Below are 16541 nucleotides of genomic sequence, written 5' to 3'. Positions count from 1 at the left end.
CGGCCCACAAAACGCAGCGGTTTGGAAAAGGTCAGGCCCAAAACAGGAGTTAAACGCCCTTTACGAGTTTTAATATTCACACGATATCCACATACCAACATTAACATTTGCTTTGTAGAAAAGTAGTCTAAACTCGACAACTGTTATACTATCCATACATGAAAATCTGGGACTGTCCAAACAGCTAGCTCACATTGAGGGTAAAAATCTCTCTGTCCTTGAAATAATACCAAAGAGCGAAGAAAGTGCCTTTAGTTCAATAAAACTATCCATGGGAGTGTATGCAGTCCATTAGGGTTGTTATGTTGCCTTCACTTTTGCTGTGTCATCTCTTTACGCAACTCTGCCAGGTAGGGGTGAGCCTTGCCGTGAGCCACCTCCATAATGGCCATCGCCTGTACAAATGCACACAGACACATAAAATCAGATTTTTTTTTGGCTCCCCCCCCCCCTTTTTCTCCCCAATTGTATCCGGGCAATTACCCCACTTTTCCGAGCCGTCCCGGTTGCTGCTCCATCCCCTCTGCCGATCCGGGGAGGGCTGCAGACTACCGCATGTCTCCTCCGATACATGTGGAGTCACCAGCCGCTTCTTTTCACCTGAGAGTGAGTAGTTTCGCCAGGGGGACGTAGCGTGTGGGAGGATCACGCTATTCCCCCCAGCCCCCCCCCCCCGAACAGGTGCCCTGACCGACCAGAGGAGGCGCTAGTGCAACGAGCAGGACACACACCCTCATCTGGCTTCCCACCCGCAGACACGGCCAATTGTGTCTGTAGGGACGCCCAACCAAGCTAGAGGTAACATGGGGATTCGAACTGGCAATCTCCGTGTTGGTAGGCAACAGAATAGGCTGCTACACTTACCCCATAAAATCAGATGTAGTCACCACAGAGTACAGATATTTAATTTCTGTTGTAAAACTGTCACTAATGCAGTAAAATGCCTCCATCCCTCTGTGATATAAAGTGCTTGGTGGGCCACATTGTGTGCGACAGCCTCATGTAAAACACTGTGGTACCTTCTTGAAACAAGTGAGGCCCATAGACCTCTTCTCCATCCCCATGTAGAGTCTTCCCAGCTTCAGGTACATGGAGGACACATTCAGAGAGAAGGGTGGGTACAACGCGCTGCACAAAACAAGGGAAAAAGAAAGAGAGGTTGCTTTCAAATACAGCAGAATAGTCGACAAATCCCGAGAGAGTCATTTGCCCTGCGAAATTAGAAGATGATCACAAGACACCAGTTTTTATTTGTCCTCCTGCAGCTTTGCTTAAACCATTTTCTTCTCAATCCAGTCAAGTTTGTTCATAAATACTGTCAACGTGGAAAAGTTTCATATTCTAGGACATGTAAAATTATAACCACACTTGCATTTTGCAGCCATTTTCCATTTGCATTTTAGGGATATGGGTCTTGAGGTCTAAGAAGGCAATTTTCTGACTCATTTTTGTTAGACAATTTTTTTCTCTTTTGTTTTTACATTATTTTTTTTTACTTTATAACTTTATACAATTCACAAGGAGTGACAGGTCAGAACATCTTTTTGGCCTTCCTGATTAGATTTATTTGCTTCCCAAGTCTGCAGTGTTTGACATTATTTGCAAATGGATGTATCAAAACATGAAGTTAGGATCCTACAGGGCAAGCTGATCAGTTTTCCTAGTTCTCGGTATAGACAAGGCGTTAAACAGTACCTGTAAGGTTTGATGATTTTCTCTCCATAGCTGATGGCTCCCTCCCAGTCTCCCATGTAGATGCACACCCCCATTGCCTGATACAGCATGTGGAGCATGTAGACACTGGAGTCATCGAACACAGCTCCCATCTTCTCTAAGCTGTGCTCGCACATCTCCAACAGTTCATCTGGAGGTGCCAGAGAGTCAAGGCTGCACGCATAACATGCTGACGCTAAAAAAAAACCCGAAGCTATTGGGCCCCTGAACCTGATCTTACAGCAAAGAGCCTTCGGGGACTTCTTTCTTGAAGCAGACAACACGTTGCAAAGCAAGCTACGAGGTAGTTAATACTGGAAGTAACATTTAAGAATGCACAAAATGCAAACCAAGCACACCTTTTTGCATTAAAATCAATTATTTCAGCATAAGATCACATGATTCTTTTTTCCCTTTTTCTCCCCAGTTGCACTTGGCCAATTACCCCACTCTTCCGAGCTGTCCCGGTTGCTGCGCCACCCTCTCTGCCGATCCGGGGAGGGCTGCAGACTACCACATGCCTCCTCCGATACACGTGGAGTCGCCAGCCGCTTCTTTTCACCTGACAGTGAGGAGTTTTACCAGGGAGACGTAGCGCGTGGGAGGATCACGCTATTCCCCCCAGTTCCGCCTCCCCCCCGAACAGGCACCCCGACCGACCAGAGGAGGCGCTAGTGCAGTGACCAGGACACATACCCACATCCGGCTTCCCATCCGCAGACACCGCCAATTGTGTCTGTAGGGACGCCCGACCAAGCCGGAGGTAACACGGGGATTCGGACCGGCGATCCCCATGTTGGTAGGCAACGAAATAGACCGCCACACCACCCGGACGCCCCTACATTTAAGAATGCCCAAAATGCAAACCAACTATGCCCGTTTGCATTAAAACCAATTATTTCAGCATGATAAGAGTGCGTGGTTAAAGAGTTCAGGACATCAACCATTACAAAACGGCCTGGACTTCCTCAGCTGAAGAGCTTTCTATCCGTTGTGTGTGTGATACTCACCTGAAGTTTAACGCAGTTTGTCTTCTGCACTTTCCTACTGCTGGCTGGCTACGCGTCGCTTTCGGTGACACGACAACTGCTCCAAACACATCCAGTGGGGAACTTAAGCGGAGATCTTTAAAACGAACAACACTAAAGGATATATTTCTCGTGTTTGGCGGCTCTGAACTCTCTGATGGCGTTCCTAGCGTAGCGCACCATGTTGCTGACGGCCTCTGGCGCGACGGGGTCGTTCTTCTTACGCGCCTTCAACTTCAGCTTGTCCTGTAGGGGAGTGGAGTCGGGGTACACAGCAGAGGCTGACCATTAAACCAAGCATCATCAAATCGTTACGGAGCATAGATGCACACAGGGAGGAACAACTGGAAATTGCTTTAGCTATTTGGAAGATTTCTTGACAAGAGGTGCTTAAGCTGCACTCTTCCCTTGAGTACGCGATGGGGTGATTTACACTACCGTGCCAAACATGCCGCTTTATATTTTGCAGCAGTTTGAATACGGACTCTTACTTTGGACTTGGTTTTACATTCCTGGCAGTCACAGGTGAAGTAGTACGAGTCTCTCAGCCTGTTGTTGCGGTCATCTGTTGGGTAGAGGAGGTCTATGTAGCTGATGAGCAGCTGGAGACACACACACACACACACACACACACACACACACACACACATGCAAACAAAGCAGATATTGTCTGTAAATCACACTGAGGCTAACACCTCACCCCATCCCCTCCTCCCCCTCCAGTGGGCTCCATTAGGGTGTTTTTAAGTTGGTGGATTGTCTCACGAGTCAGTTCCCTGCTGCAGAGCTCTTAAAACCCCAAGGTTAAAGGTCACATCTGAAAATAACCCCAAAGGCCACTTTAACCAGCTGCTGTTTCCTCACTCCACAAACCCTGTATCCATTATACACCCCAAATGTGCATGCGGGCGTGCCTACACACGCACGCACGCACGCACACACACACACACACACACACACACACACACACACACACACACACACACACACACACACACACACGACACTCTTACTCACATACCACAACTCTACAAAAGTGCTGTCTTTTTTTTATGTTTTCCCCCTTTTTTCTCCCCAGTTGTACTCAGCCAATTACCCCACTCTTACCCACATCTGGCTTCCCACCCGCAGACACGGCCAATTGTGTCTGTAGGGTCGACCAACCAAGCCGGAGGTAACACTGGGATTCGATCCGGCGAGCCCTGTGTTGGTAGGCAACGGATCAGACCGCTATGCCACCTGGGTGCCCCAAAAGTGCTGTCTTGACACACTGCCCAGGAAGTCCGCTGATGACCCTGTAGACCCCCAGAGACCTCCGCTCTTTCTCCCGCCAGCGTTTCATGCTCCTGTCACCGCCTCAGAATAAGACACTCCATTGACAAGGCCTATCCGCCGAGTGCAAAGTTGTGATGTCTGACAGCTGAGTTCAAGACTGCCTCAGCAGAGACTGAGACCGGCAACAAAACCATTTAAGTCTTTGTTCCGAGACCCAGATAAAACCAGGAGGTAAAATTTCACATTTCTCACATAGCAGGATTTGATGACATGAAATTAAAGAGAACAATAAGGCTGATGTCTCGTGTCTCCATGTTGAACTCAGTGATTTCACAAAGCACATTTGTGCTCACACCCCGTGACTTCCGGTCCCTTTTTGGTTTGGTGAATGCATGCAAAGATGCTCCTGTGCACTATGCAAAATTAATGATACAAGTTTAGGACCACCGCAGTTTTCTGTGGCTTGTTTTGTATTGCATTTTAAGTACGTTTTCAATACAAAGCATTGGTTCTGCCCTTTGCTTTAAAAAAAGACGACTGCTCATCTATTTGAAGCAACAATAGAAAGGAAAAACAACATCTGCAGCAGTAAATGTCTTGTGCGGTACTTACAAATAGTACCCTAATATTTGTGGTGCATGCAATGTCTAAAAAAATCTGCAGCAGCAAGTGATAATAAATCTGAAATCTGAGCAACTGACGTGGCTCCGGTGTGCCAACCCCACCCCACAGTCTGCTCACCTCATCTCCAGGCTTCATGTCCTGCACCGCCCTCACCTCGGCCACCGTCCCCCTGTACGTGACGATGACGCTGGGCAGGCAGCCGTGGTTTATCAGGGCCACGCTAGGAGGAAGAAAAGCAGAGGAGGAGGTGAAAACAGAAACAAAGACACACACAGAGAGAGGTGCAGTGAGACAGAGAAGGAGGGAGGACGAGAGTGATGGAGAGAGAAAAGAGCGAGACAGACAGAGATGATCTACCTTCACTGTCTTGCATCAGAGAGAAGCAGTGAGTAAAGGAGTGTGTAGAAAGATGACAGGTTGGAGGATTGTCATTGGGTAGTATAAACCCTGTTATAATTGTGCAGGATCTTGAGTTTCTCTGAAATAGTACATCATGACCTGGCGGCCACCACGGCGGCAGGCTGGAAACAGCCCAGCAAAGAACTGTGTGGGCGTAGACAAACCAAACAGTCTCAGTCATGGCAGGGATCAGATTTTATCACCAAACAGCTGTACAGGGAGGTTGCTCTTTTCTGGTAGGCTGGGAATATATTTGGGGTTATTTCTTGCAGTTCAGTTCTGAAAGACCTGAGCATCACAGCCCAGAGAGTAGGCATATCCTCTCGCTTTTATTCAATCTTTTTTTTTTAATCTTTCCACCATTTCCTATGGCTTATTGACCAAACGTGCTCTTTTTTTTTAATTGCCCTGTTTCAGAATCAGAACCAAAATCAAGTTTATTGGCCATGTAGGTTTGCACATACATGGAAACTGACTCCGGTTTCGTGGCTCTCTCTGTGTACTTAGCAACACTACAACTCAACAATCTTCAGATATATACACAAGGATGAACTATAGCATGCAGCATGTTGTATGTGTCAGTTACAATTAGAGTATTATATTTTTCTCTTATGGCAAGTTTTGTCATAAATATCTACATCTATTTAGCTGCAGTCCTGGATCATCTAATAAAAAAAAGAAATCTTCCTCTGAATCCTTTCCCAACACTTCTCTATATATCTGCAAAACAGAAGGAAAAAAACAGGTGTGCTGCTCTTTTTGGCTGAAATAAAGCTGGGTGCTCCGATTAACTTGTGCATTGCTTCCCAAGAGATGAGACGAGAGTACTCTGATCAAAATTAAAAAGTATCTAGTTACTATGTCTTTTCATTTTCTCATTCACAACTGCAAGCGTAAAAAAACGCTAACGCATTTCGGCCTGTAGCCTTCATCAAAGCATGCACACAGAGGTGGGCTCAACAAAACACCTCCATCTGTGAGGAACAAGAGACAATCGGCTCTTACTTTGCTCCTCTTCCTCAGTCCCTTCTTATGTGAGCCTTGCTCATCACTGACCGCAATGCTAAAGTGTTAGTGTGTTGGTGCTGCCCCCTCCTCTGGCTGGTCTGTGTTCCTGTTCAGCTTCTATTAAGTGTAAATGAAGGTGCAGAGAAGACCAGATCATATGCACCGCTACTGCACTTGCATAAAATAGTGTTTATAACCTCTGCATATGAGAATAGAAATGCAAAAAAGCAATTAATGGAAAAAACAGATTAATAACAGAATCAGAATCAGAAACACTTTGTCATTTCATGCACTTGTGCACATGAAATGAAACGAAACATCATTTCCCCAGCCCACAGCAGTGCAGCACAAAGACAAAATCACATATCCAAATGCTACAAGAACTACAGGAACACATATATATCCAAACTAACACATGTATCTAAACAAAAAATAAATAAAATAAAAATCCCCATCCAGGAGAATGAACGCCAGCCAGGATGACTGTCAGAACTGCCGGTCTGCATGGAACCTTCGACACGCCTCCCCGCACGCCACACGACCACACCAAAAACACAGTCAAGGCTTGGCGAGGCCGCCGCCAACTGCCCTCGGTGTTATTGGGACTGCCGGTCTGCATGGGCTAGCAGTTAGCTTAGCCTGCCCCGCTTCCGTGTCCTGTCAGACCTCGCTCGGTGTTTCCTCTTCGGGCACAGCTCCAGGTAGGGCCGTGGTCCCTGGGCCAACAGGGCGCAGCAGACCAAGCTCTCCCAGCCATCAAACGAAGACACAAACTTAGATGCAGATGTGGACAAAGACACTGCATGGACGGTACTGGGTGAGGCTGCTGCAAACGTGAATTTGCACCGCCATCTTCCCACACCAGAAGCAGACAAAATAATGAGCTAGAATTTTGTTTAGTTTTTTTTAACAACAGTTTTCTACTGATCAGACCATAATTGGCCAAATCACAAACTTATAATGTATCTTACAATACATTATAAGAATATGGTGCCTTTCAGGTAAAAAGACACAGTAGGTTCAAAACATAATTTTATTAAAGGCCTGATTAAATAGCATTTAGAGCGCCACAAACATCCTCTGGTTATGGCCGAGAAAGACTCCATCTCAGCTATAACTTATCTTACACATGCTATCTCATTTTGCACATAAGCCTCACTTATTTGAGCAGCCACCTGAGGATGCTGGCTCTCTTCCATCACACATCTTAATAAACCACTTTAAACTACAAAGTTGTCACCTCTGAGTATTCTCTTCAAAAAAAATTATTCGTCAGCCAGCCGTCACCCACTGAATAATCTGACACAATGCTTTCATGCACGGTTTCTTATGTATTTTGAAGAATAATGGAGGAATTCTGGGTAGAAAAGAAATCTTACCCACATGTATTGGTTTACTATTAAAGTAATATAACTGCCAATTAACTGTGTTGTGCTGGCAGCGTGCATGCACGGTGCAAAGCAACTTCTACCCACCAAGAAGAAAAAAGAAAAGCTGCCCAACACTTGAGTTCTATTCCTTTCTTTCTTTCTTTCCTTCCTTTCTTGGAACACTGATTTTGATTTCACTGGTCCTCATGCAAAGCAGTGGGATGAAACATTTTCCAAAATGGGGGGGGAGGTCCCTACAATTACAGATTATGCCATATAGCCTAGTTATTTGTACCAACATTTAAACAACAAATGGCTTATATTCACAATAAGGAGTTAGAATTCTAGAAAAGGACCATTTAAAAATAAAAGAATAGACTATGACATTTTTAAGGGACCACTTTACACCTTTACTGATGACTGGGACTGACATGGTTTGCCCCAAGGCACTTCGGCAGCAATCGTTGTGGGACTTGCTCAGAATTTCTTAGCTGCTCAGGGTATTTAAACTGCTAACGTTGGTGTTGGCAACCTGCACTGTTCCAAGTACACGTTTCAGTAACCGCTTGGCCTTTCCTAAAGCCAGTCAGTGAACACTGGGCAGGAACTGCATGTAAAAACACGACAAACATACTTGAACTTGATGGGTTGCAACGCGTGTTAGCGAAAGCATGACTTCTGTCTATACACCAATCAGCCAAAACATTAAAACCACTGACAGGTAAGTGAATAACATTGATTATCCCGTTACAACGGCACCTGTCAAGGGGTGGCATATATTAGGCAGCAGGTGAACAGTCAGTTGTTGAAGTTGATGTTTTGGAAGAAGGAAAAATGGACAAGTGTAAGGATCTGAGGGACTTTGACAAGGGCCAAATTGTGATGGCTAAACAACTGGGTCAGAGCACCTCCAAAACAACAGGTCTTGTGGGTTGTTCCTGGTTAGCAGTGGTCAGTACCTACCAAAAGTGGTCCAAGGAAGGACAACTGACCTGGCAACAGGGTCATGGGCACTCAAGGTTGATGCACGTGGGGAGCGAAGGCTAGCTCGTCTGGTCCAATCCCACAGAAAAGCTACTGTCGCTCAAATTGCTGAAAAAGTTAATGCCGCTATGATTCACATGTGTCAGAACACACAGTGCATCACAACTTGTTGTGTATGGGGCTTCGTAGCCGCAGACCGGTCAGAGTGCCCATGATGACCCCTTCATTACAATGGTATTCCCTGATGTCAGTGGCCTCTTTCAGCAGGATAATGTGCACTGCCACATGGCACACATTGTTCAGAAATGGTTTGAGGAACATGACAGAGTTTAAGGTGTTACCCTGGCCTCCAAATTCCCCAGATCTCAATCTGATCGGGCATCTGTGGGATGTGCTGGAAAAACAAGTCCGATCCATGGAGGCTCCACCTCGCAACTTACAGGACTTAAAGGATCTGCTGCTAACGTCTTGGTGCCAGATACCAGAAGACACCTTCAGAGGTCTTGTGGAGTCCATGCCTCGACGGATCAGAGCTGTTTTAGTGGCACGAGGGGGACCTACACAATATTAGGCAGGTGGTTTTAATGTTTTGTCTTATCAGTGTATTGTATGTGTGTGTCTAGAGCCTTCCATAACTGCCAGCTGCTGGCCAAACAGCCAACTATTCATTTAAGTCTGGCCGGTCACTTTAATATATTCATTTTGACTCTAATAAAATAGCTTTGATTAAAAAGTCACGATTTATTACATGTGTACTTGTACAACCACTCCGCTTCAAAACAATGCCAGCATGATGATAGAGAAACATGCCACGTGCTCCATGTGAATGTGTGTGTGTTTGTGTTTTCCTTCTTACTCTGGGTACACCGCAGTCCCTATATGAGACAGTTCTTCATCTTCCACAGTGAAACCATTACACGCAACCTGTAAAATTTGAAAGGAGGGGGCAGATAAATAGGAATCGCTGCTGGTGTACATCTTAATGTATAAAGTAATTTCCCTGTTGGGTTTATAATAAGTTGTATAAGTCTTCCTCCTATGACAGTAGTCAATGGTAAACTAGATCCTAACGCTGGAGGAGTGAGACAGCAGCATGTGTGTGACAATAGGCATTTTGTGTTATAGCTGTTTGAAGAAGCCCCTGTATAGATATATGTACGTGTGTGTGTGTGCGCGTGCGTGCGTGCGTGCGTGCGTGCGTGCGTGCGTGCGTGTGTGTGTTCTACCTGGGAGAAGAGTGTGAGAAGATCACGGTGATCAGGAAACGCCAGGTGTTTGGAGTAGAAGCGATGAAGACTAGCAATATCTCCCTCATTCACCTCTCTCCAGGCATTATCTACATCCTCCACATCTGTTAAAGAAGGAGCGATGGGGAGAGATAAGCTAAGCATACATGTCTACACTTGTCATCGAAAAGGCCATTATGTGTATTCTGTGGTGGTATTTATGATGCGCGTGTGTGCGTTTGTGTTTCTGAGCAATCAGAAACTCACGGGATTCCATGTCTCCAATCAGCAACAGCTTTTCAGACGCACATCTTTCTTTTTGTGATTTCTGTAGAGACATGTATTGATAAAATTCACAGCAGAAGAACATACAGGGGGTGATACAACAAACAGATGGTGAAAGAGACAGTGTCTTCACTGTGCTGGTGTGCAAAAATACAAAAAACAAAAACATCATCTTCTGCAATTGAATGACACATTCCACTTCCAGTGTGAGGTGAATTCATGTTTGCGGCAGCTTCACCCAGTACTGGTGTGGGAAGATGGCGGCGCAAATTCACAATGCGGCAGCCTCACCCAGTACTGTCCATGCAGTGTCTTTGTCCCCTCTGCGTCTAAGTTTTGTCTCCGTTTGATGGCTGGGAGAGCTGGCACTGGATCGGCTGGGAGAGCTTGGTCGGCTGCGTCCTGTGGGCCCAGGGACCACGGCCCTGTCCGGAACTGTGCCCAAGGAGGTAACATCGAGGTGGTCTGACAGGACGCGGAAGTGGGGCAGGCTAAGCTAACTGCTAGCCCATGCAGACCGGCAGTTCCGATAACACCGAGGGCGGTCTAGAGGCGGCCTTGCTCGGCGTTGACTGTGTTTTTAGTGTCACTGTGTGGAGTGCGGGGAGGTGTGTCGAGGGTGTCTGGCTGGGAGAGCTGGCGTTGGATCAGCTGACAGAGCCTGGTCTGTTGGGTCGGGTGGGCCCAAGGACCACAGCCCTGCCCAGAGCTGTGCCCGAAGAGGATACACCGTGGGTGGTCTGACAGGATGCGGACGCAGGGCAGGCTAAGCTAACTTCTAGCCCATGCAGACCGGCAGTTCCGACAGTCATCCTGCCAGAAGTTCATTCCCTTAGACAGTGATTTTTTTGTTTATTGGATATATGTGTTAGTTTGGATATGTGTTATTTTGGATATGTGTGTTCTTGTAGTTCTTTTAGTTTTGTCTTTGTGTTGCACTGCTGTGGGCTGGGGGAAACGACATAGTGTTCCTGATTCCTGGCATGCGCTATTTGCCTCCCTGGTTAATACAATCACTCACCTTCCTGGCAAGGATTCTGGCCACCAGACGCACCGTTTCAGATGGACACCAGTTTGGTCCAAAGGCAGTCATTGCAGCGCACTCGAGCTTGTGCATGGCCCAGTCCCCTTTCTGACACACACACACACACACACACACACACACACACACACACACACACACAACACACAGAGACTTAGATGAGCAACAGGGTGGTTGATACATAAGTAGCTCTTGTATAATAAGACAGAATTAACTGAAAGCATGCACACCACATTGTACAATGCAGCGTGGGCGCTCAAGGCTAAGGCCAACTGCAACAAAGCCCAACAGCTGGTATATGATGCAAAGAGCTATGCTAACTATAGTGTAGTATTACTGCAGACACGCTGAATGCCACCATGCTAATCTAATATTGCCCTCGCTCATTTACCTCTCCAAATGTAAGGTGGCCATTTCCTCAGAGGCTTTGTTTCCTCTCTCCTGCTGTTGCATGGCTCAGTGACAAACCACTGATACCTTGTTGGATTAGCTCCCCAAATCTCCACTGGCAATATATCACTCTTACGCCACAGGCTGTTCTGCATGGCAATATATCACTCTTACGCCACAGGCTGTTCTGCATGGCTCTTATGATTGGTGTTAAATTTGTTAAGTTATCGCCTTTTAATATGAATTTAAAGACACAAATTACTCTTATATATCTCTTTATTTCATACCAGCCCTCCCTCTTCCCCACCCCGCACTCTGAAATACTGTTTAATTCGCATGCATGGATATTGCTTGTGAGCATTAAGGCTACATTCCCTTCTCTCGTGGTTCCCTTATATTCTTGCAGCTATTCAAAAGGACCCCACAGCTACCCTCTTCCTCCTTCTCTTCCTCCTCCTCTTCCTCCTCCACATTCACATGGTTCCTACCTGGCAGTTCACATTGCAATAGAGGGCTTTCTTGCACTTCCCACATCTTGCCAAGCCCTTCTTCCTTAAAACGACAAAACATTGGGTTTATAAACAATGGATTATGTAGAACACACTGCAAAGTGGTCCAAAGATAAAGACTGCAGACCTTCTTGGGGACTGTGTGGTTGTTATATTGGTTCAAGTTTTTACAGCGTTATGATCTAGATTTTTATAGCACTGAAATTAATTTCACAAGCAATGATAAATGCAAACTACGCATCCAGAAAGATCAGTTTATCTACCTCCCTGCTCCACTGGCGTCTCCCATTTCTCATGAATAGGGCAGCGCTAGTCAGTGTTCCTGAGACTCTGGCTCGATTGTCTCGAATACTGAGAACGTCTTGTTCATGATCGAGAATCTAGGTTGAACCATCCATGATCTTACGAAAAACAACAGAAACTGTTTTGGAGAATATCAGAATATTCAACAAATGGATCTGAATCACAGTCAGCAACTGCTGTCTATGAAATGATCTACATCAGTAGCATAAAACAAATTGACACATCAACTTAAAGACACGTGAGGTCTGTCGCTCTTTACTCATACATCACTACTCGGTCCTGTGTGTGTGTGTGTGTGTGTGTGTGATGCATATGTGTCCATGCGATGAGGGATGCCGGTTTCACATCCTCTTCCATCTCTTCCAGAGTCAGAGTTGGACCAGGACCAGGAGTTTCTAGTCAAGTTTTTCTTGTAGCTGACAGCAACCGACAGCTTAGAAACATACTCTGGTATTAATAGATCTGACCTTATGGTGGAGCAGCTGTCTGTCCTATCACACCACACAGCGCAGAGGAAATTCAACAGCCCCAGCACTATAGAGTTGAGCCAGACCCTTAATGTGTGAGAAGCCAAACCAAGTAAAATCAGGCTCATCCCATCCACCTACACACCTGGACTTGGGTTGTTATCCATGAGGTTTTGTCCAGTGTCAAGCCCTACGGTCATGGATGATAGTAAGTTTGTTGGCCATTGATGCATTAGCGATCCATAGAAAGCAACTAAATTTCCATGCGTACTTCGACAGTTTTAAAGTCATTTTTAGGATACAAACTCCATGGTTAAGCGGTTGTGCATTGATGATGGGGCTCCCATAACTTCACTGGTGGAACAAGGCACCAGTTGATTACATATATCGCTCGATAAATCATCATAGCTGGAGTTGTTTTGAACACACACGTTTGCCACTGCACCAGTTTGTACGACTGGGTCAAAAAAAGACCAAAAAAACCACACAAAAAAAAAACCCTCAGCATCGGTATATGGAGACTGGAGAGGATCTCCAACGATGCCAGTCACTATTATGTAACTTGACTCCATGGTCCAGATGGATAAAATAACCATTTAGTAATGGAGAAAAGTCACATATTTCAGCTTTGAAATATAGTCTGACATTTCAATACAGAAGGAACCCCCCCCCACACACACACAACCCTCAACTCAACTTTTTTAAAAGTAATTTAAGTTTGCAAAGAATCCATACCCACTTCATTTAACACACATTTCCATGTAAAGAGATGCTGAGTCCCCTAGACGATACTGTAGGTCAGCCATACCGAGTATGAACTGCTGAACCCTGCAGAGAACAAAGTTTAACAAGTCTACAAAACTCTCATAGACAGAAGAGCACTTTTAGATGATGAAGATTAAACAGATGGACAGCATCACATTTCCACAGTAGGGTATAGAACAGGCAAGAACGCCACCTCTAAAGAGTATCTCCCTCTATCTAGTGCCACTGTTTAAGATCCATCCATCCATCCATCCATTATTCAAACCGCTTATCCTGCTCTAAGGGTTGCAGGGATGCTGGAGCCTATCCCAGCAGTCATTGGGCGGCAAGCGGGGGGACAACCTGGACAGGCTGCCAGTCAGTCCATCACAGGGCCGACATATTCACACCTAGGGATAATTGAGTATAGCCGATTCACCTGACCTACATGTCTTTGGACTGTGGGAGGAAACCGGAGCACCCGGAGGAAACCCACGCAGACACGGTGACAACATGCCAACTCCACACAGAGGACAACCCCCAAGGTTGGACTACCCTGGGGCTCGAACCCAGGACCTTCTTGCTATGAGGCTACCACGCTAATCTCTGCGCCACCTTGCCACCCTAACCACTGCGCCACCGTGCCACCACTGTTTAAGATCATCAATTGAAATGCAGATTATCAAATAAATGAAGCTCCTTGATCCTCTTAGTGTCCGTAACTGGAAAATATACTGAGTGGACATCTTCCTTAACAGCATGCTTTTGCCTGTGTGACCCCTATTTTGGATCAAGCTGTCCAGCTGCAGCAGAAATACAACAAATGAGCAACAACTATGGGCATGCTGTCCATCATACCATGAGTCATCAGCTTTTCTTCCAGACAGGAAAGAACTCGACGTCTTTGTGCCAAATCACCCAAAATTAGTGCCCATGTATGTAATCGTTCAGCATCCCGAACCAGAAGCCAATTTCCAAATCACAATGTTTGTATGCAACAAAGCTATAAGGTATGATTGACAGATGGATAATCTTATCGGTTTGGCTCATAAGGGCACATTCTTAACTGTTTGGGTGACAAGGTGAAGAGCCCAGAGAGATCATTCATATTTCCTCCCCTGCCATAGGTGGACAAGACTATAATCCATAAAATATGTTTCAGAAAATCCACACGAAGAGCACCAACACAATCTGTGAGACACTTTGTAATAAAATAATCATAAAAGTGTCCATATTTTTGTTTACAATGGAAGGTAAACTAGGTAGAAATGGAAGTTATGGTGTCGATGTAAACTTCCACCAAAACAAGCTGGTTACAACAGCTATCAACACCGATGCAAGCAGAGATGAAATACCTAGCCTATATGCAAAAGAGTTGCATGATCCCTCTAAATGGGGGGAAGGAAGGTTAGAAACTAAGTGATAAACACGGATCAGGTCTACCAACAGATTCAAGGCCTGTGTGTGGGAGATGAATAGAAAGTTAACACATGCACCTGTACTAACAAGGGGGGACCCACACCATAGGATTACAACATAGCCTGTTCGATAAAAGGAATCGATAAAAAAGTGATTGTCAATAGTGTGTGTTTATCAGAAGCACCAATGCAATCTACTGACTCCCCTCATGAAAGTAGCAGTTCAGTGTACTGCAGCCTATACATGCACACACACATATATATATATATATATATGTGTGTGTGTGTGTGTGTGTGTGTGTGTGTGTGTGTGTGTGTGTGCGCGCGCGCGTGTGTGTGTGTGTGTGTGTGTGTATAGTAACAAAATGATATCTGAGTCACAATATCATTTTACATACGCTTAATATACATTTGAGTGCTTAAGAGGATATAAATGGACCACCATCCTTACCCATGGTCATGCAGAGAGACGAGCATCGTCCCTCTAATAGACTTCATGATCTTATATTATATCTTTAAGGCACATGTACACGAGGTTACTGGTTTACAGTAGTACTACTACCGTAAAAAAATGAATTAGTTTGAACATCGGTCTGTAATTAAATACACTTCTGTCAAACGACCAAAATTCTGTCAACATGAGAGGGGGGGAAAAAAACCTTAAGTGAATTATATGGAAATAAAACAAGACTGTGTGTTATGAGCAAACCTAGATCGCCCCGCGCACTTTAAAGCATCATGTCACAAGACGCATGAAGAACTACTTCCTATGAATATCACAGCATGCCAACAAACAGTTGATCTACTCGGCTTTTGAAATACCTGGCGAGGCAGAACTCGCAGAAGTTGCCCCTCTCTTTCACCGAGAGCACACATGAGTATGCCGGACAGGAAAAAAGGAGTTCCCCGACTTTAAAAGGTTTGGTAACCCGGAGACCTCGCCCTTTGCCCGGGCTGTCAAACCTCTCGAGTCCCTCGATGGTTTCCTTCATTTCGCCTGCTGCGCTTTCTCCGCAACACTTCCTTTCCACAAACAGGTGGGGGAGCACACAGTGACGGTCCGATAGGAACAGAGAGAGGGGGGTGGCGAGGATTTTTGGTCAGCTTCACTTCAGAGGATTACGGTAATTTCAACTGTTAGCGTATGCGCCTATATTATAGTCATTACGGTAGCCTTGGGTGGGAATTCCAAATAATCACTTCGTTCAGTTAATAATAATAATAATAATAATAATGATGCATTGTATTTATATAACGCTTTTCATCATACTCAAAGACGCTTTCAGTTCATCTGGACGCGTTTATTGACAGAAACGTCTCATCACTCATCGAAGTGACCGCTTCAGTCTAAATTGATTGCAGGTATCCCCACCCTTACAAACAATACAACCTGCAGTCAGCTGAGACTGAAGAGGTCACTTAGTTGAGTGATGACACGTATCTGTCAATAAACGTTGTATCCAGATGAACTGATCCAACCTTCTTTGATTTTCTTACCTGACCTATTGAGCATGCATCAAGACATTCGTTCAGTTCAGTTTTATTAGAAGCCCAGCGACTGCTTCACCATTCAAACAGTACATTCAAGTCATTAGTCACCTAGTTTGGTATCGTTTCTCTGTGGATGTACAAAAAAAGAAGAAGCATAAATTGCCAATCTCATCTCATATTCCTCTATCCTTCCACCTGCTTGAGATGCACTTTTTTGTTTTAACGTAACTCAAAGTGACCTTTAGAAGCTAAAGCCACGGAAACA

General features: G+C 45.3%; 1 protein-coding gene across 1 annotated transcript; it reads right to left on the bottom strand.

Moving 5' to 3' along the window:
- Positions 1 to 60: 60 nt before the first annotated feature.
- Positions 61 to 15803, bottom strand: LOC130125224 (N-lysine methyltransferase SMYD2-like). Its single transcript, XM_056294727.1, has 12 exons — positions 15608 to 15803; positions 11833 to 11896; positions 10934 to 11044; positions 9895 to 9955; positions 9628 to 9752; positions 9258 to 9325; positions 4758 to 4860; positions 3233 to 3343; positions 2867 to 2987; positions 1696 to 1870; positions 1020 to 1128; positions 61 to 395 (listed from the first exon to the last, which is right to left on the bottom strand). Exons 1-12 carry the CDS (start codon positions 15775 to 15777, stop codon positions 312 to 314), a joined length of 1302 nt encoding a protein of 433 aa, XP_056150702.1. The 5' UTR covers positions 15778 to 15803; the 3' UTR covers positions 61 to 311.
- Between the last annotated feature and the right edge of the window lie 738 nt (positions 15804 to 16541).

Source organism: Lampris incognitus, chromosome 15 (assembly GCF_029633865.1).
Source record: "Lampris incognitus isolate fLamInc1 chromosome 15, fLamInc1.hap2, whole genome shotgun sequence".
NCBI classification, from domain to species: domain Eukaryota; kingdom Metazoa; phylum Chordata; class Actinopteri; order Lampriformes; family Lampridae; genus Lampris; species Lampris incognitus.
This window is presented reverse-complemented; position numbering and strand designations above follow the sequence as displayed.

Coding starts and splice junctions, on each gene's coding strand:
- LOC130125224 (XM_056294727.1), bottom strand. CDS start 15,777: ATGAAGGAAACCATCGAGGGACTCGAGAGGTTTGACAGCCCGGGCAAA. Junction 9,753..9,894: donor GATTGGAGACATGGAATCCC/GTGAGTTTCTGA, acceptor CTTCTTTAACAG/ATGTGGAGGATGTAGATAAT. Junction 2,988..3,232: donor AATGTAAAACCAAGTCCAAA/GTAAGAGTCCGT, acceptor ACTCCCCTACAG/GACAAGCTGAAGTTGAAGGC.